At 41.4% G+C, this 21,365-nt stretch overlaps 1 protein-coding gene across 2 annotated transcripts in view; it reads right to left on the bottom strand.

Moving 5' to 3' along the window:
- MSRA (methionine sulfoxide reductase A) overlaps window positions 1-21,365 on the bottom strand; it is a 443,442-nt gene that overhangs the window by 259,179 nt on the left and 162,898 nt on the right. For both annotated transcript variants that reach the window (XM_044912851.1, XM_021698928.1), the window contains exon 2: window positions 10,366-10,434. In XM_044912851.1, coding sequence (XP_044768786.1) covers window positions 10,366-10,434 — 69 coding nt within the window. The remainder of the gene's footprint in view (window positions 1-10,365; window positions 10,435-21,365) is intronic.

The raw sequence follows: 21,365 nt of genomic DNA, 5'->3' as shown, positions 1-21,365 counted from the left end.
CATGGCAGTGCATCTCCTGGTCACAAGACCTGGGTTGAGAACACCAGAGAAGATGGCAGATCCCCAAATCCAGCTTTGCCAGAGACATACCTTCTGCCACCTGACTATGGGCCTGCACCTTTGTTTTACCCAAATCTGTTGAGGCAATCTGTCTATCATGATTATATTTTCAAGTGTTTAACCAAATGGTAATAAATTCCAATAATTTGGTTAAATGCCCAAGTGAAAATTGTCATTCAGTCAAATTAAAGAGGTTACCATCACTTGTTAAATCATTTTTGACTTAAGCAACTATATTTATCTATGCTTCTAACTCATGAATATACATTTAACCCATGATCAGACCCACAAAGCAAAATGGCTGATAAGGGGGAAAAAAATGATGCTTCTTTCTTAATCAAACTGGGTGTCAAGGTAACCAACTAGTTAATAAAAGGGAAGTTTCTTTTTATAGAAATATTCTAGTTCATAAATAAAAGGAAATGCTAGAATTAAAAGAGCGCCATCCTGCAGCCTCTAACAGAATAATGGATCTTGGCAATGATCATTAAGGGCTGGTAACTTTTTTTTTTTACAGGTTTCTCTGTTGGGTTTTTTATTGTTATGTTAATCACCAAGGGGCTGGTACCTTAATGATCAAGTTATTAAATGCCTCCTGAATGGCTTATGGACCTCATCTACGGATTCTGGTCAGGACTCTTATCTCCCAATTTTTAGAAAGTATAGAGGAATGGTGAACATGATCATTCAATCTAGACTGAAGGAAACAATGCAGAATAAATTATCTAATTTCTTGAACAAATAAATTACAAAGAAAAAAAGAGGGATGAACTTACAGATTAAAGAGACTAAATATTTATACCAACCAATTACAATGTATGGACTCTATTTGGATCTTGACTCAAACACATGGACTCTTGGGATAGCTGATGATATTTAAAAAAAACTATTTTTTGGTGTGATAATGGCATTATGGTATGTTTTCTAGAAAACTGCTTATTTATTTATTTATTTATTTAGAGTGAGCACCCAAGTAGGGGGTGGGGGGGGGCAAAGAGAGAGGGAGAGAGAGAATCTTAAGCAGGCTCCACACCCAGCACAGTGCCCAACTCAGGGCCCGATCCCACAACCCTGAGATCATGAACTGAGCCAAAATCAAGAGTCGGAACTTAACCGACTGAGCCACCCAGGTACCCCTAGAAAATTGCTCTTTTAGAGATATGTACCAAAATATTCATGGAGGAAATGAGATGATATGTGAGATTTGCTTTAAAATAACCTAAGATGGAGGAGAAAGCGTGAGTGGGAATATACATGAAACACAATCAGCCCTAACTGATAACTGTTTAAGCTGAGTGAGGGAGGCTTCATTACATCAGTTTATTTTTAACATATCTGAAATTTTTCACAATAAAGAACTAAAAAGTAAGTACTTTTTAAAATCCACTGAAAGAAATAATATTGACAGAAAATTTCTTAGAAGATAACCAGGCCACTGATTGTTTTAGATGCAATACAAGTAATTTATGGATTAAGCCAGAGCCCACCAGAAAAGCACCATGTGGCACCCATGAGGGTGTGTGGACCAAATATTCCCTGGTGGATGTCAGGAGCCCAAAGAGAAGAGCAGTGTAACCAACAGCTCACGAATTGCCTCATGGTGCTCACTCTAAGGGTTATCAGTAGTACTGCTAACTGTCTTACATTACAGTGTCCTCCTTATACATATCCTTGAAAGAAATTTCTTTCTGGTTCTAGAATCAGGAGATTTTAAGATTCCCCCAAGCGTGTAGATTTTTAGTATCACACCCATTAGGATGCCTATTAACAAACGACACGTGCTGGCAGGGATGTGAAGAAACTGGAATCCTTGTGCTTTGCCAATGGGAATGTAAAATGGTTCAGCCATTGTAGAAAATGGGACGGCAGTTCCTCAAAAAATGAAACATTGGATTACCACACAATCCAGCAATTCCACTTGTAGGTATATTCTTTAAGGAATTAAAAGTAGGGTCTCAAAGAGATATTTACACTCCCATGCTTATAGCAGTATTATTCACAGTAGTCAAAAGGTGGAACCAGCCCAACTGTCCTTCATGGACAGTTGAATGGATAAACAAAATGGTGGAATATTACTTGGACTTAAAAAAGGAAGGAAATTCCAACACACGTCACAACATGGATGAATCTTGAAGACATTATGCCACGTGAAATAAGCTAGTCACAAAAGGATAAATATTGAATGATTCCACTTACTGGAGCTATCTAGAGTAGTGAAACTCAGAGAGAAGGAAAGTAGAATAGGGATTGCTGGGGGCTGGCTGGAGGCAGAATGGAGAATTATTATCTAAGCGATACAGAATTTCAGTTGGAAAAGATGAAAAAGTCTAGGAGATGGATGGTGGTGATAGTTGCACAACAGTGACTATTCTTAATGCCACTAAACCATACACTTAAAAATGGTTAAAATGGCAAATTTTTATTATGTGTATTCTATCACAAGTTTTAAAAACTGAAACCAACCATACGACTAACTGATCTTCACAATGCTACTAGAAAATATAGAGCCAAACTTGTGGCCAACTTTTAAAATTATATTATGACGTGCACTATTTGTATATTTCATTTCTCATATTTTTCTTTGGTCTAACATTTACCTAATTCTAATGTATGCTATTTTGCCATGTCTTGTATCCATTTTAATTTTCCTTTATTTTATTTTTTAACAAGGCCCAAGGTAAATGGTTGGGAGGAGTAAGAGCAAGAGAGAATATTCCGCTTTATATTATCTGCAACATGGGGTTCACTTTTTTCTTAAAAATGCTAGTTGAGTTAAATCCAATAATTACCTCTAGTTTTTGTCATTCTCCGTATCTACACTTCTCTTCTAAAGAAGCTAATTCACAGAGAAGCAGTAGATATATAATTGTTTCTCTTGCACATCCTATTGAGCATTTTTTCTCTGTAGAGATTTAAGAAATTACCGCCATATTTGTAAAATAAAATTATATAAATCTTCATTTTCAAAACTTTTTAAAAAGTTGGTCAATTGGATAGTCACTGTATACTAGTGATAACAGTGAAATAATTAGCCACAACTGATCAACTCAATAGTTGAGGCCAAAAGAGAAATCCTGGTACTTTTTGAGAGCTCTGTATTGATTCACAAGGAAGCAACCAGTCTCATTTAGACGCATGATGAGAAAGGCCTAATAGAAAGTTTAACAAGAGCTGGTCGGTACTGGGCCAACATTAGATTAGTTCTCCACTAATGCAATCGGTTATCCTTCAAAATCCCTGAGTCACAGGACTCCTCAGGTATTATACAGGAGAGATTATAGATTAAATGGAACTAACTAATGTTGCAGTCAATTGCCTGGGGCCTGGATCCACAGAGTGCTGTGACTGGGGAGCCCAGGTGGCCCCCAGGGGAGCACCTCACCAGCTGTGGCGGGGGGGGGCTTATTTTCTGGTTCTTACATGCATTCCAAATGGTTGAGGTTGGTGGATACATGATTATCAAACATTATTGGATTTGGATTTACTCTTTTCTACAATCAGTTCAGTTCCATTCTCTAAGCACAGAAATCCCCACCCACACTCCAGCTTCCATCTTCTAAATATATCCCCCCCTCCACCCTCCCCACCCCAGGATACCCTCTCAGACTCCACACCTGTGCTCTTCTGGACCAGACCCGGTGGACTGCACCATTCTAAGCAATGCCATACAATCCAAATGGGATTTTCAGCTAGGTCTCTTCACCCTTCCCTATATTATCTGACCTCTCCATGCTCAAAAAGAAAATATAAATTGAGACCATCACGCACATGAAAAAGACATATAAAATAAAATATATCATAAAATATGTCCCTAAATGCCCAATTATTGTCCCTCAAAGGTGCTTCAGATTATGTGGGAGGAAGGCCTATTTTTGTTTCCCCAAGTGCCTCATCACTTAAGAAGTTTGCACCAGGGTGCGCCTGGGTGGCTCAGTTGGTTAAGCGACTGCCTTCGGCTCAGGTCATGATCCTGGAGTCCTGGGATAGAGTCCCGCATCGGGCTCCCTGCTCGGCAGGGAGTCTGCTTCTCCCTCTGACCCTCCCCACTCTCATGTGCTCTCTCTCATTCTCTCTCTCTCTCAAATAAATAAATAAAATCTTAAAAAAAAAAAAAAAGTTTGCACCAGTTAGCGGCCTGCTGTTCTAACAGTCTTGTGAATTTAGATTGTTTAGTTAATTATAAACACATTTCAAAGTCATTCTTTCTGGCCTTTTTCCTAGAATGAGTGACTGCCACTCCACAGCTCACAGAATGGTCTTCAATGGTTTTCAGTCAAGGTTCAGAGAGAAATATGCCACACCGGGATTTGATTATTTACCAACATAATGTTGGATTCGAGCCAATGAGACACCAATATATTTTCCCTTGAAGTCTGACATATTGCCTGCTGCTTTCAATGCTGTTTTCTTGGCTAGCAGACAAAATAACTGTGGCTGTTTCAAAATTCACCTCCAGTTGAAGTCGGGGAAGGGGAGGAAATGTCTTATGATTGGTTCATCTTACAGACACCGATCTCATTCTCCTTTGGGGTGCTGAAGGTGAGGCCCCTGGACTGGGGTGCATCTGTGGGCCTGTGCCAGCCACGGGCCCCTGCTCCGGAATCAGCCCTTCCACACACCTATTTGAGAAACAGTCTGGTGAATTCTTGGCACCCCGGCTATAAACAGAGATTTGTAACAAGGTCATCGGCACATTTTCGTGATGTCTTGGATTGTCTTTTGCTCCCTCTCATCTGAGAAGCCTTAAGAGAACCTGACAAAGAAAACATGTTTCACAAGGGTTTGAGATCACAGAGACATTGCTGTCAGGCTATTGGGAGCCTAAAAACCCACCCTAAGAATTCATGGAGACCCTTCTGCTGTTGTCACTGGTATCAATTCCTGTACGTTAAGATTCTTCACTGCAGAACCTTACCTTGCAGCAAACAGCTTTGGTGTGGGTTTCTAAATGATAGGATCAAAGGGTTTCTTGTTAGAAGTAATTCTTTCAAAAAGGTTTAACATTCTTAAATAAAGCAAATGTTCACTAAGAAGAAAGGCTCTTAAAGGCTATTTAGTCCATTTCTCAATTGGTTAGGAATGACCACTCTATCATTTAAATACCTCTAGGGATGGAATGCTCATTCACCCTATATCACTGCACACCAGTACTACAATATTAAAATTGCAAGGGCATAATCAGATCAATAATCCATCTCTTACTAAAGAGCTATGAGCCAGGTTTTATAAATTTGAATTAACTTTTAATTTCAAGTCATTCAGAAAGAATATAACAATATTTATTGAGGAAAATCTTGGAAGTTAGTAGAGCTACTGGTGTTGATACTATATTATATATAATGTAAGTCTAGTCTACCACATTGTAATTTTTTTCATTTGTTTACTTCATTTAATATATCTATGTTCACTATTTTTTTTAAAGATTTTATTTATTTATTTGATAGAGATAGAGAGAGGGAGAGCATAAGCAGGGGGAGTGGCAGGCAGAGGGAGAGGGAGAAGCAGACTCCCCGCTGAGGAAGGAGCCCGACGTGGGGCTTGATCCCAGGACCCAGGGATCATGACCCGAGCCGAAGGCAGCCGCTTAACTGACTGAGCCACCCAGGCGCCCCTATGTTCATTATTTTTTAATTTCAACTTTACTCAATGTGTATTTATTACTCTTGGCACAATAGTTTATAATATACATTCTTATTATAGGGTAACATTATATCCCAGTTGCCTGAAATCCTTCCAGTTTGTACCTCATTGTTTTAACATAATTTTTAACAGCACCCTTTCACTCTCAAAAGCATCCTACTTTGGATGATAAATTTTATGGTAAAGCACTGTATTTTGAAGTTTTTAAAAACTGTATTTCTTTTTTTTTAAGATTTTATTTATTTATTTGTCAGAGAGAGAGCACAAGCAGGGAGAGTGGCAGGCAGAGGGAGAAGCAGGCTCCCCACTGAGCAAGGAGCCCAATGCAGGACTCGATCCCAGGACCCTGGGATCATGACCTGAGCTGAGGGCAGATGCTTAACCAACCAAGCCACCCAGGCATCCCAAAAACTGTATTTCATTTACTTAAAAAATTGTACTAAAAATCTTCCCAAATTCACAAATCTTCCCAACACCCAACTTCTCTGTATTTTCCTCAATTTTTTTTATTTTATTTTATTTTTTGAAAAAAAAATTTTATTTTATTTTGAAATGAGAAATCTTCTTGACTATGGAGTATTTTTAATAAGATGAAAAAAGTTGTTCTGGGTTTAAAAACAACCACCACGGGGCACCTGGGTGGCTCAGTCGTTAAGCATCTGCCTTCAGCTCAGGTCATGATCTCAGGGTCCTGGGATCGAGCCCTGCATCGGGCTCCCTGCTCCGCGGGAGGCCTGCTTCTCCCTCTCCCGCTCCCCCTGCTTGTGTTCCCTCTCTCGCTATCTCTCTCTCTCTGTCAAATAAATAAATAAAATCTTCAAAAAAAAAAAAAAAAAAACAACCACCACGGAGAGGCTGGAGCCTGTGCTCTCTGCGTGGATGGAGTGGCTCACTGCCAAGGGGATGTCATTTTCATTAAGTTACTGAGAGCCGGAGAGAACCTTTCTAAGTCAGGCACAGCATGCTGGCAAATGTAATGTGGATGTCCTCATGCCGGAGAAAGCATTACCACCACTTGACCAGACTTCTTTCATCTCTGGGTGCCTCAGTTTCTCTGTCTCTAACAGAGCACAATAATGCCCACTTCACAGGGCTGTTGGGGGATTAAAGGGCACTCTCAGCCACCAGGAACAAGGACATTAAGTAATTGCAAAATGTTTGGTTCTGCTCCTCCAGCTTGTGGAAAAAGGGCTCCCACTGACTTGAAAGAGAGCATCATACACAGACGAGGAGAAGCCCACTGGGCGAGCAGAGCCTATTACCTTCATCATCATTGTCCTAAAGCGCAGAGGACCGAAAGAGCAACAAAGAAGCTTAGGAACTGTGGCCACACAAAAACAAGACAAGGACTAACAAATGGGCCACGAAAGAAAATCTGAAAAAATGAACATCTTAGCTTAAAAATAATCTGTGAAGATTATACACCAGAAATGAAGGAACCACCTATCTATTCTTTGGTTACTTGATAGAAGGACGCACTCATGTGTTTTTCACAGTGGAGTGTGCCCTGTCCTCACACTCCACTTCCTTACATTACCCACTGTCAATGCCTAATGGCAGTTCAATGACCACTTTAGAAGTGGATTAAATTTAGGGGGCACCTGGGTGGCTCAGTTGGTTAAGCGACTGCCTTCGGCTCAGGTCATGATCCTGGAGTCCCGGGATCAAGTCCCACATCGGGCTCCCTGCTCGGAGGGGAGTCTGCTTCTCCCTCTGACCCTCCTCCCTCTCATGCTCTCTGTCTCTCATTCTCTCTCTCTCAAATAAATAAATAAAATCTTTAAAAAAAAAAAAAAGAAGTGGATTAAATTTAAAACTTCCTATGTAGACAGCATTCTGCAAAGTACATTCAAATGACTAACCAATAGATAATAAAATTGAAACTGGTAATACCATTTGGTCATAAGACATTAAGACTTAGAAGGCTGAAGAATGAGTTGGGACAAGTAGAACATGCCATTGGTGCTTTGGTGAACTCAAAGTCAGGCAGGTGTAAGACATTCTCCTGTACATTAATTTATGCTACTAACATCAAATGGGTAAAAATGATAAATAGTAGGAGATGTCATTCCAATAGTATTTTCCCAGCAAAAGCTGTATCTCAAGAGTCCTTCAGAGCACTCTGGGAATACACAGAAATTCACAAATCAGTTTGCTAAATTGACTTGGCTGGAAAGCATGCTTTCGTGCATGGATCCAGCCAAAAGGCATTTCTGCATCTACCAGACTTGCCCCATGGCTCCTTCAACCAGGGCTAAGAGTCAGGTGACATCATAAAAAGACTGTGGGCTTCAGGGTCAGTTAGACCTGGATTCAAATTCTCCCTCCACCATATCACTGGCTGAGTGGCTTCGGGTAAGTCACAGGAGCTCTCTGAGAAGAGGATTACATGCTCCTACCAGCCTCTCAAGGGGCCAGGAGGATTAGATGTCCAACATACGTCAAAGAGCCAAGCGCTATATGCTTGGTTTAACCTTTTCAGTCGAGCTATAAACAACCTGGAATGAGAGAAGGCCACCCCCAAAACCATCTGCTGCCTTTCTCCACTGCAGGCCAGGAGGACAATATAAAATGAGACCAGTTTTTAAAACATTAATATAAAATTCTGGCACATACTTAACCCAAATAGGGGCCTTAATTTAAGTGTGTGTAAGAGCCAAACCGGAGTTCTCATAATGTAAAAATTCTTAGATGTCCAAAGATATTCTATTTTTACGATCAGTGTAACTCTGCACTTGTAGAAATTGTACACAATCCTCCTCTTTTAAAAGCCACACACCTTGGCCATTCATAGTGGGTTTCCAGGGGACTGCCTGCCACCAGATGAGCGTTAGGTCTTGAATATATGAGATGCCGAAGCAAAGGGAACAGGTCTCAGAGCACTCTGTCAGCCCTCTGGTTCTACAGGTGACAAAACCAAAGCTTGGAGAGAGGAACGTGCTAGTCCAAAGCCAAACGATGAAGGCCATGGGTTAGGACTTTTAGGAAAGCCACTATAAACCAAAACCGTGACAAATAATAACAATAATCTCATCACGGAGCTTTATTCACTGATATTTCCGATTCTCTGGCATCATTGCCTGCCTGGTGCTCAGTCTGTCCTTTGGGAAGGAAGCTTTCCTCCAATAGCACAACAGAGGGAAACCTGCTAAGATGGGGCAGTCTCATTTTATATTTCCCAACAAGAGAGGGAACTGAGTTTCTAACATGTCTGGGGATGAAAAATCTGAAAGACAAAAAAAAAAAAAAAGAATCATCAAAGTAACCCTTTGAGGACCAATGTGACATCTGCTGTCCCCTGGGAACAGTCCTAAACCCACAATGCCAGTAAAACGACATCATTGAACGTAAGTCCTCAGAGGAGAGTTAACAAATCAAATATTTTGCACACATTTTAGATTGTCCATTATGCTTTTTGCTACAAAAATCAAATTCTCCATTTACATTTCTGAGCATAATAATTTCTAACCACTGATCACTGTATTTTAAAAGGTGATAGCCCATACAGAGCAAGATTTACAAACACCCAGGCAGAATTAGCTCCCTGTTTCATAACTCTGCAACTGTTAATCATCATTGATTACTAATTCTGGTTCCACCTCTGTGAATAAATTAATGCTTTATCCTGAATAGGCTAATTTAGAGATGGGTCATCCTGAGGCTAATTTCCATCTCAAAGACACCTCCATGCTTAAAGCAGTTTTACATCAAAAGCCCTTGTAGGAGACCATCATCAAGATCAGGGTAGAAAGGAAGCTAGAGGATGGCATAAAGTCAGGGGGATTTCAGGGTTTTAGAATGGGACAGATCATAAAACCCTTCTAAAGGCTGAGGGGAAGGATCCAGAAGATACGAGAAAATGAAAATCCAGAGGACAGAGAGATTGATAAAGGATGGGCCCTGGGGGCCCCAGGGCCTTGCTAGAGGGAAGGGGGGAGAGGGGAGCTAAAAGGAAGAGGAAGTCGGAAGAAAAGGGAAAGAGGAGGGGAAGGGAGAGAGAAGGGGTAGAAGGCAGGCAAAGAAAGTGCCAGGTGTAGAGACATTTTGAAGGAAGTTTAGGTGACATTAAATATGGAGGTCAGGAGCCATGAATTAAAAAGGACCTTGTCACCGAAAGGTTTGGAATCTAACAGAGAAGTTCTGCTCAACCCACATAATTGTATATTGTAAATATATGCTCAGAGATTAAATTTTATTCTGTTTAAGACATTTTAACTGATTTTTTTCTAAGGAATATGCTGAATTCATAATGGAAGAGAAAGATTATTCAATTAGATTGATTTTTGTGGAATAACAACTCAAAACTCCTTGAACCCAGCCTTTGACAAAATTACATATCCGTGTGGAGGGGGGGAACCCTTCTAGGGAAGAAAAACTCAAACTGTAAATTATCAGGTTAATTCACAGTGTGGACGAAAGAAATAGCAAATACACAGTTTGATATTTGGTTTGCAAAGTGAGAAAAGAAAGCATATTAAATTCTATAGAATAAGCTTTTCTGATCCCAGAAATACTAAGAACTCGATAGGTTTTTTTGGCTCCAATGACTTGTAAATATCTAGAAGAGCCCAGATTTTGAAGCCCTGAGGACACTTGCTAAAACTCAGAAATTTGGCACTAGTCTTTGCACGCAATTTGGGTTTTCTTTCAGAGTTGATATCTTACCAAATACAGCCATCTGTGTTCCCTCTGGGAAAGGTTCAACTGTTCTATTGCCATTGACATGATGTTTGGCTAGAAAAAAAAAAAAAGAGGGAGAGAAGGAAAGAAAGAAATACAAGTTAAGTGTAAAGTTCCACACACATACTAACACATGTCATTAAATGTGTCAAAGAGTCTATTTCTCATTTTTAGTTAAAAATGGCACCAAAGCTTACCCTTTTAAGAGAGTTTCAATTATTTTGTTTTTAATCTCAGTAACTGAAGAGCCTCGAAATGGTCTAGTTCAAGCGCATGGTTTTACAAATGAGGGTGCCAAGGCTTGAGCTTGTGCAGAGCCGTATGGCTGGTGGGGGCAGAGCCAGCCCAGCCCCAAAGCTCCTGACTCCTGGCCAGAGGGGCCCCACAGCACCAGGCCAGCCCCTGAAGAAGAAGGGAAACTTGGGGTTCCAGGGTGAACTGGGGAGGCTTCCTCTGAAGACTCCTGATGATCAGAATATTGACCCCATCGATGAAGTGAGCCACAAGGACAGCAGGGTAACACTGGGGCCAATTTTTCAAAAAACAGAATAGCAGAACACATCATTTCACTACAATTCAAGTACTGTTTCCAGGAACCACAGACACTTGCCTTCTTAAATACCAGATGGATATTCCAGGGTTTCTTCCTACTCTTCATCCACCCTGGTTCCCTCCACCAACACCCTTCCCACCCTGGACATATTAAGGACTTGGAAATAAAAGGTGACCAGATTATGGTTTTCCAGCATTACCTTGTTTGCATAATCCCTCAAACTGCAGTCAGATAGAGCATAGCTGAGTATGATCCATCTAGGAGTACTTGAATAATATCCTTAGCAATTCTTGAATATCAGCATTTATGTTGAAAATACATAAGCATGGCTAAAAAACCTTGATGCTGCATCAGACAGCACATATATTTTGATTTCCTGGGTCCCATTCGATTTATGGAGCACTGGCAAAGGCCTCAGCATGGCAGTCAGGCTGTCTGGGGGCTGGTGAGAGGATGACACGGTTCCTGCCCTCGTGGAAAGTACAATTACCTTCAAGAGGTAAAAATGTCAAACTTTACCAGAAAGCTTACAATTACGTGCCAAGTCCTGGAATGGGGATGAAAGGTACTGTCAAGAGTTCACAGCAGAGGAAGAGCAAGCTGGGAAGTGAGAGCCTGGAGGAAGTGCTACCAGCACAGAGTCTTGAAGGAGAGGCAGGGTTTGGAAAGGCAGAGAGTGAGGTAGCAACTTGAATGAGAGCCACAAGTCTGATGTGACCGAGGCATCATCCGGGGCCAGAATACAGTCTAGTCTGGGCATAGCAGAGGTGATACGTTGAGAAGCAGTGGCCATGAAGGACAGATTGGTAGGCACGGACCAGGTCGTGGAAAGTCTTAAGAACCCCACCCAAACCCAGAGGAATCCCAGGCAGCCTCTCCAGCACACTGCAAGTCTTTTAGAACCTGAAGGCTTATGAGGCTCAGTCAAGTTTAGACACCCTCTTCAGGATACCATCAATTCAGAGGCTCTCACTGGTTCTTCAGTGATGTTGGCACTAACCTAGGAACAGAAAACCTGGAGGAAGGGAAGAGAACAGCCCAGGTCCCAGGTGGCTATGGGACCTTGTCAAGCACTCATTAATAGGGTTAGAACCATTGGTTGCTGAATCCAAAGAAACATCATGAGGCTTGACGTGGAGGTCACAGTTCTGTTCTACAGTCAGCACCCCACAGCCCCTGCCTGTGGTTCTAAAAATGTTTGTCTTTACACATATCAAGAGTTGTAAATCCATTCAATCTTTGACCCACTAATCCCACTCAGAGAATTCAAACTAAGGAATAATACAAGAGGGGAAAAAAAAAGGTGATACATATAACAGTATTTATTACTTATAATAATGAAATTTTAAAAACAATTGAATATCCAAAAGTATTAATGTTGCTTAGAAAATTATAATTCATGATTTATCAAAAGTATGTACTATTATACAACATATTTTAAATAGAGCATTTGAAAGATATATAAAAATGTGAAAAAATATTTGGGATAATGGTAAGTGAAACAATCCTATTACAACACCAGATATAGATTATAATGACAACTAATTAAAATATGAATGCTTAGGGGTGCCTGGGTGGCTCAGTTGGTTAAGCGACTGCCTTCGGCTCAGGTCATGATCCTGGAGTCCCTGGATCGAGTCCGGCATCGGGCTCCCTGCTCGGCAGGGAGTCTGCTTCTCCCTCTCCCACTCCCCGTTTGTGTTCCCTCTCTCGCTGTGTCTTTCTCTGTCAAATAAATAAAATCTTTAAAAATATATATATATATATGAATGCTTATAGGAAAAGAGAAATGTTTCTCTGGGAGAGAAACATACAAAAATGAAAACAACTAGGGAGATTATGCAAGATATTTACCTTTATTAATTTCCTTTGGCATTGTTAGATTCTTATTTTCTAAATGAAAATATGTTTGTTCAGATTTTTCAGAATCAACAAAATTATGGATTAAGGAATTTTTTCCCACAGTACTTGATTTCCCAGGACAATCCATCAAGGCTTATTTATAGCCCAGCCGAAACACTACACATTTACCATGAAAAGTGTAGCCTATTTGACACTTCCTCTCAGACAGCTCAAAAGATGACCTTCCACTCCAAACATGGCCTTCTACCAGCATCCCCACCTCTGGGAACAGGACTGTTGTCCTATCCTTTCTAGGCATCCTTGCCCATTCTTGAGCCCTCACAACCCACACCTAATCTATCACCAAATCTAGCTAGTTTTACCTTTTAGACATCCAAATCCCTCCACTTCTTCCCTTTACCATCAAATCATTGTGGCCTCTATTGTGGCTTCTTTGCCTGGACTCCTATAAATGCCTCTAGGTCATCTATGTCCCCTCTCCAATTCACTCTTCCCAGTGCAGTCACAATTACCTTTCAAAAAGAAAGACAAACTCATTGTATGACACAAACTCCCCAATTTCCTCCCCCACCTTCTATGGCTTCCCACTGCTCTTAGGCTAAAGTCAAAACTCTACTGTGGCTTTCAAGGACCCATGTGGTCTGACCACCTCTGTCCCTCATTCCCTCTACTACCGTTGCTTTCTTGGAACCAATGACCTTCTACCGTGCTCACCAGAGCTGCACCTTACACTTAGTCATTACCTGGACAAGCAGACTATAAGCACAGCGAGGGCAGGGCTTGTAGCTCCTTTGGGTCACCATTTTGATAATTCTAGCCCAAAGAGGGATAATGCATAGGTGTTCAATAAATAGCTGTTAAATTAATGACAGAAGACATAAACAGTACTAAAAAGTCTCTCTTCAGCCATTATGAAAGATATATTATTTGATACACTAAAGACATCTCTCTCTTTATATATACATATGTCCCTGACGCAAAAACAATCACTGAAAATGGCCACTCAAAAGTAGTTTCCCAGCCAGGTGGCCCAGAGACCAAGGAACTCCTCTCTGTTCCTCTCCATAAATGCCTGCCCCTCTTCCCGTCCAATTCACCTCTCATCTGAGAAGGTGACAATGCCAGAGGGGAAGGAAAGACTAGAAATGCTACCTGAACTGGAGAGGAAGGAGGAAGTTCATATGCATTCTTTCCTCAGTGCTAAGGTTCCCCTGGACCCTGTCTTATATTTTATTCTAGAGCCCGAGGCCCAAGGATAACAGGATCTATAAACTTGATTTTGCATTTTCTTCCGAACTGCAGCTGAGTCAGCTCCTGGACAGCAAAGACAGAGCATTAACCAAGAAGAGATAGCACAGTGTCGGCTGCTAAGGACATGGGCCATAGAGCAAGACTGCCTTGACTTTGAACCTCAGCTCTCCCACCTCCCAGCTATAGGAATGTGGCTTAGTCATTTAACTTCTTTGTGCCTCAGTTTCTTCATTTGTACGAGTTTCCTCATTTGTACCTACCTTGTGGGCTGCTTTAAGAATTAAATTAGTTAATATATGTAAAGCACTTAGAACAGTACCTGGGACATAGCAAACACCTCTTAACTGCTAGACTAGAGTTATCCTCTATGTGTGAACTTTATTTTTCACAACAAGATCTGAGTCAGGAATGACAAGTACATGACACATGATATACCTCTCCTCCACTTCCATGCTCATGGCAGACACCACTAATCAACCACAGCATACTTTCTTGGTTCCCTAATGGGACCACAAAATCTTTTCTCAACCTAGCACCCTACAGAGTCTCTTACTATTTAGATATACATGCATATGTGGCAAAACTGTTTTGTCATTCCTGGTCTAAGTGAATAAAACAGAAAGATGGACAAGAAAAGAAGCCATTTTCCTTCTCGTTTCTACATGATAAATTGCAATTTAAAAAAAAAAAAAAAAAGATCCTTTGAAAACCCCCAAAACTCTATATATAGCTTTAGGGATAAAACAGGGGGAAATCTAAGTGCTCCTTTCCATTTCATGATGCAAAAACGGTGAGTTCTTAAAAACCAAGCGATGGCAGTTCTACTCCTAGAAACCAAGGCTTAGCTTCCGAGGGCACTTTCCTACTGAAACTCTGCTGAGGCAAGTATTTGGGAGCCAAAGAACCAGAGATCCTTTAAACACATTAGGTAGGTCATTAAGATTTGGGGGGGGGGGGTGGGCTCATTTGGGAACCTAATGAGCATTTATAAATTTTTTTTTCAAAATTGGTGGCACATGTCACCCCAGAAACAATCAAACTGACTAAACAGAAAAGTCGTTCATTGATTGGATACTAACTATTGATTACCAGCAGAGCATGAAATGGAGACAGGAGAGGGTCACTGACAGGGACATCTGTTGCTCAGCCACAGCAGGGTGAATGCCTCCAATCTGGCTGGACGGGGAGCTATCCCTGCCCCCACTCCTCGGGGGCACGTTCCAAAGCCACATGCTCCAGGAGGACAACCTCTGCTGATGGCCATGACGTGTCCTCAGTCAAGGGTATATGAGGACAAGGAATAGATTTTCATTTATCTTAAAAGCCCAGTGCTTGTGGAGCAGCGAGGTTAATTAGTGCAAGATTGGGTCAAAGTCAACTATCAGAGAGATGTTGAAGGGGATTCGGGGGACATGTTTAAAAGCATTAGAAGATGATACGGACACTGGTTTTTTTTTCTTTTGTATTGTGAATATCTAATGCACTTCAAACTTTATGACTGTTTTCTTCCTTGAAAATAATGCAATGAAACTGTTCAATAATATAACTGCAACAATACAAATTCAGACATAAACCGACCAGTGATTAGCTCCATGTCCTGTGTTCAAACAGAGAAAGAGCTAAAACTCATATCTTCTGGGTGAGGGGAGAGAGGGGTGATGAGACAGGTAAATGGCAGGGAAATGAGGGACTGGAGGGTGGGCCCGCAAACTCTCACTATTCTCCTATAGGGCCAATCTCCTCCAGTCTAGGTGACTATGCCAACACTACCAAATTCGAGACTCCAGGAACTGTGTTGTTGCTAACCTGGGAGTCTTGCTCAGCTACTAGACCCAGAACCACCCCAGGACTGGAACAGCCTTGTGTCAGACTAAAGCCTCAGAGTTACGGGTCAGTTAACAGTGCAAGCTCCTCCCAGTCACGCTTTTAACCCTGCAAAAACTCAACCCATACTTCTCAAGTGTTATTATCAATTATTCATGCTGCTACAAACCTTACTGGTGGTGATTACCTTCAGTCTGGGGCTGGAGTAAAAGTACCTTTATTTCATTCATATGGTAAAAAAATCTGTCAAAAATCTATCAAGCCCCAAAACAAAATATGGTCTCACATTCCCTCTCATTGTCTGTTTTTTCATGGCTCTTTTTTTTTTTTAATTTATTTATTTGAGAGAGAGCACATGAGACGGGGAGGGTCAGAGGGAGAAGCAGACTCCCTGCTGAGCAGGGAGCCCGATGTGGGACTCGATCCTGGGACTCCAGGATCATGACCTGAGCCGAAGTCAGTCGCTTAACCAACTGAGCCACCCAGGCGCCCCCATGGCTCTTTCTCCAGGCCGCAAATTCCTGGGGTCTCAAGGTACAAGTCAGACTGGAACTAAGCAGGGTTCATATTTGACCCCCAAGCCCTAGCTTTGGACCAGCCTCTCCTGTCTCCAGCAGAGGGGCCCTGGATCATACTGACCAAGCATTCTGGGCCCTGGTCCTGCCAAGATGCCCTCTATAGCATTTTCAGGATGATTTGATGACTGTGAGTGTGGATTTGTAAAGAAAGAGGAGTCAGAGTCCTGAGGATGTACCTGTCACCCAGTCCCTGAAATATGGGACAGGTGCACTAGGAAAAGAGAGGTAATGATGCTTCTAGTCACCTATGCCCAGAGGCACTGTGGGTCTATATTGTTTCTATACACTGTGGTCCTTTACATAATTTGCTATAATTTTTGGCTGTGGTATTTTAAGGTGAAAGTCAACCTAGAGTGTGTTTTGCCCCCAACAGTGTACTCTGAATGTGAGGAGGGAAAGACTGGGAAGTTACATGGCAGTGGGCAAGTTGCTGGGACACTGCTCAGCCTGAGGGCCACCCTCTGCTCTCCACCCAGCCTGCATCCAAAGAAGTCCGAGTCCTTCTTACTGACTGGTGAGGTGCGTGCTAGAGGCAGATGGAATTTGTGGCCAAGAGAGGCTAGCAAGGAGTCCCCGGTAAAGGCAATGGTGGAAATGAGACAAAAGTCCCCAACTGCTGTGGGCAAAGAGGGGGACTTTCCTCTCAAATCTCAAGGAGGAGGGTAAGGCCAGCCCTCACTGTCTTCCTCACGTGGTGACCAACACTATATATAAGTGGGAGCTGTCCTAAAAACAAAAGATAAGCTACACAAAAAGCAGAAGAAATCAGATGGAACAATTTAAGATTGTAGCTCTAAGAAAAAAATTCATGTATCATTCAGGATTTTATCCTCATGCCCTGACCGCTGTCCCTCCCATTAAATCCCATCCACCAGCACCCTTCGCCCTTCTCCCTTGGCTCCATGTGCAGCAAACCTAAGCTGCATGTTGATGATATGATACTTTATGTGGAAAACCGAAAAGACTCCACCCCAAAACTGCTAGAACTCATAGAGGAATCCAGTAAAGTGGCAGGATATAAAATCAATGCACAGAAATCAGTGGCATTCCTATACACCAACAACAAGACAGAAGAAAGAGAAATTAAGAAGTCGATCCCATTTACAATTGCACCCAAAACCATAAGATACCTGGGAATAAATCTAACCAAAGAGGCAAAGAATCTGTACTCAGAAAACTATAGAATACTCACGAAAGAAATTGAGGAAGACACAAAGAAATGGAAAAACATTCCATGCTCATGGATTGGAAGAACAAATATTGTGAAGATGTCAAGGCTACCTAGAGCAATCTACACATTCAATGCAATCCCCATCAAAATACCATCAACTTTTTTCAAAGAAATGGAACAAATAATCCTAAAATTTGTATGGAACCAGAAAAGACGTCAAATAGCCAGAGGAATGTTGAAAAAGAAAAGCAAAGCTGGCGGCATCACAATTCCAGACTTCAAGCTCTATTACAAAGCTGTCATCATCAAGACAGTATGGTACTGGCACAAAAAGAGACACATACATCAGTGGAACAGAATAGAGAGCCCAGAAATGGACCCTCAACTCTATGGCCAACTAATCTTCGACAAAGCAGGAAAGAATGTCCAATGGAAAAAAGACAGTCTCTTCAACAAATGGTGTTGGGAAAATTGGACAGCCACATGCAGAAGAATGAAACGGGACCATTTCCTTACACCACACACAAAAATAGACTCCAAATGGTTGAAAGACCTAAAATGTGAGATAGGAGTCCATCAACATCCTAAAGGAGAACACAGGCAGCAACCTCTTCGACCTCAGCCGCAGCAACTTCTTCCTAGAAACATCGCCAAAGGCAAGGGAAGCAAGGGCAAAAATGAACTATTGGGACTTCATCAAGATAAAAAGCTTTTGCACAGCCAAAGAAACAGTCAACAAAACCCAGACAACTGACAGAATGGGAGAAGATATTTGCAAATGACATATCAGATAAAGGGCTAGTATCCAAAATCTATAAAGAACTTACCAAACTCAACACCCAAAGAACAAATGATCCAATCAAGAAAGGGCAAAAGACATGAACAGACATTTTTCCAAAGAAGACATCCAAATGGCCAACAGACACATGAAAAAGTGTTCAACATCGCTCGGCATCAGGGAAATCCAAATCAAAACCTCAATGAGATACCACTTCGCACCAGTCAGAATGGCTAAAATTAACAAGTCAGGAAACGATAGATGTTGGCGGGGATGAAGAGAAAGGGGAACCCTCCTACACCGTTGGTGGGAATGCAAGCTGGCACAGCCACTCTGGAAAACAGTATGGAGGTTCCTCAAAAAGTTGAAAATAGAGCTGCCCTACGACCCAGCAATTGCACTACTGGGTATTTACCCTAAAGATACAAATGTAGGGATCTGAAGGGGTACGTTCACTCCGATGTTTATAGCAGCAATGTCCACAATAGCCAAACTATGGAAAGAGCCAAGATGTCCATCAACAGATGAATGGATAAAGAAGATGTGGTATATATATATACAATGGAATATTATGCAGCCATCAAAAGGAATGAAATCTTGCTATTTGCAATGACGTGGATGGAACTGGAGGGTATTATGCTGAGCAAAATAAGTCAATCAGAGAAAGACATGTATCATATGATTTCACTGATACGAGGAATTCTTAATCTCAGGAAACAAACTGAGGGTTGCTGGAGTGGTGGGGGGTGGGAGGGATGGGGTGGCTGGGTATGTGCTATGGTGAGCGCTGGGAATTGTGTAAGACTGTTGAATCACAGACCTGTACCTCTGAAACAAATAATACATTATATGTTAAAAAAAAAAAAAAGAAGAGAGTAGGAAGGGAGAAATGAAGGGGGGGAAATCAGTGGGGGAGACGAACCATGAGAGACTACGGACTCTGAGAAACAAACTGAGGGTTCTAGAGGGGAGGGAGGTGGGGGGATGGGTTAGCCTGGTGATGGGTATTAAAGAGGGCACATACTGAATGGAGCACTGGGTGTTATATGCAAACAGTGAATCATGGAACACTACATCAAAAACTAATGATGTAATGTATGGTGATTAACATAATAAAATAAAAATAAATAAATAAATAAACCTATTATTCTGCACACACACACACAAAAAAAACCTAAGCTGCATCTCTTGGCGGGTAAAGGAGCCAACGCCCCAGCTTGGGCAGCCCCTGCATCTCCCAGCATCCCTTGGCAAAAGCCCCAACTTCACAATGTCAGAGCAGAATGGGGCAGAACAAGGCAGGGTCCAACCTGTTCCTGAACCCCAGCCTACAGAGTAACACATCTTGCTGAAGCATAAGCTAAATACCCATGGGTGTGTTCTTTTGCTCATACCCACTGGCAATTACATCTTGAGTGCTTAGTGTGTGCCAGATACTAGGTGTTGTGGGAGCAAAGATAAATTTCATAGCTCCTACACTAAGAATCTCTATTTAACCAACAAACTTGTTGAGAGAACCCAAAGGGAAGACTTCCAGTTGAAAGAGTGAGGCAATGAGGATAGGAATGTGGTTTAAGAAGAGTAAGGCATTCCACAAGCATGGGACATTTTTATTTCTCATGATGTTCCTGCTGTGTTTTCTGAGATCTGCTCAGCGCACAGGACCATGAGTGGGACTACAAACCCAGAACACACCACATGCACATACCCTCAGACACAAGCCCTGTTCTGGTCCTCAGAAAAACTGGCCCAGAATGATCCTACTATGTTCCTGTGTTCCCCAAGGCCACAGGATTTCCCTGGAGAGTGAAGGAAAATGAACAACTACAATGCGGGAGGCAAGCCAGGGGCCCCAGAAACCAACATCATGCACCCCAAGCAGGCTTCCACAATTTTGTACAAGACAGCCATCCCACTGCCAGAGAGAAAGAACAGACATCACACATAAAAAAATTCTAAATATATAAAGAACAAATAAATACATGAGTAGATGCTCAACCACATGAGATACCATTTCTAATTCATGAAAGTGGCAAAATTTACAAATCAGTGGTAGTTCCAATGAAGGTGTAGGGACATGGACCTTCTCATACACTACTTGTGGAAGTGAGAATTCAATACAATAGAATAGAACACAATGTATTTGGAAAGCAATCTGGCAATATGCATCAAGAGCATCAAAGGCTTTTAGATCCTTGACCTAGTAATTCCAAGTATAGGTACCTACCTTAAGAAATCAGAACTCAGCCAAAGGTTTCCAAAGATGCTTACAACAGAATAGTTTATAATAGTGAGAAACTATAAGCAACCTAAATGACCCAACAAAAGGGAGATAATGAAGTAGATTATTACAAGGTCCTAAGGTGGAATATTGCAGAGTAGTTTTAAAAGGATGGTCATAAATAGGTTTTGTTTTTTTTTATTTTTTATGGCATCAGGAACTAGGAATAAGACAGTTAAAAGGCAAAAAAGCAAGATACAAAAAAAAGGATCCTACTCAATTAAGAACAAAGGCACAGAAAAATGGCCAGAAGGAAACAGGGTACAAAGGTAAATGTGGCTGCCTCTGTATGCTGAATTGTGGCTGATTTTTCTTCCATCTTTATGCTTTTATTTACTTCCAGATTTTTCTTGAGCAAATATTTCTTTGATAATCAGTAAACTACAAAAAGTAGAAAAAAACTAAAAGGCAAACTTGACGTAGAAGAAATCTAGATCCGGTCAGGTCTATTTTCAAGTTATAAAAATCTAAATGTTTTCTTTGGGTAGGTAGAGCAAGAAGAGAAATCCTAAAAACTCTCTTAAATGAAAATAACCAATGAGCAAATTATTTCCTGATTAATCACTTAAGGCCTCATCAAAGGGCCCTTTCCTTTGTAGTTTTAAGTACCCTGAACTCTCTGGCTTGCTCCTTGAGACACTCCCCCCTAAGTGATGAGCACCAGAGCTGTCCTGGGCCTTTTAGAC

The sequence above is a fragment of the Neomonachus schauinslandi genome, chromosome 2, assembly GCF_002201575.2.
Source record: "Neomonachus schauinslandi chromosome 2, ASM220157v2, whole genome shotgun sequence".
Lineage (NCBI taxonomy): Eukaryota > Metazoa > Chordata > Mammalia > Carnivora > Phocidae > Neomonachus > Neomonachus schauinslandi.
Note: the sequence above shows the minus strand (reverse complement) of the source record. Positions and strands in the feature narration are given on the sequence as shown.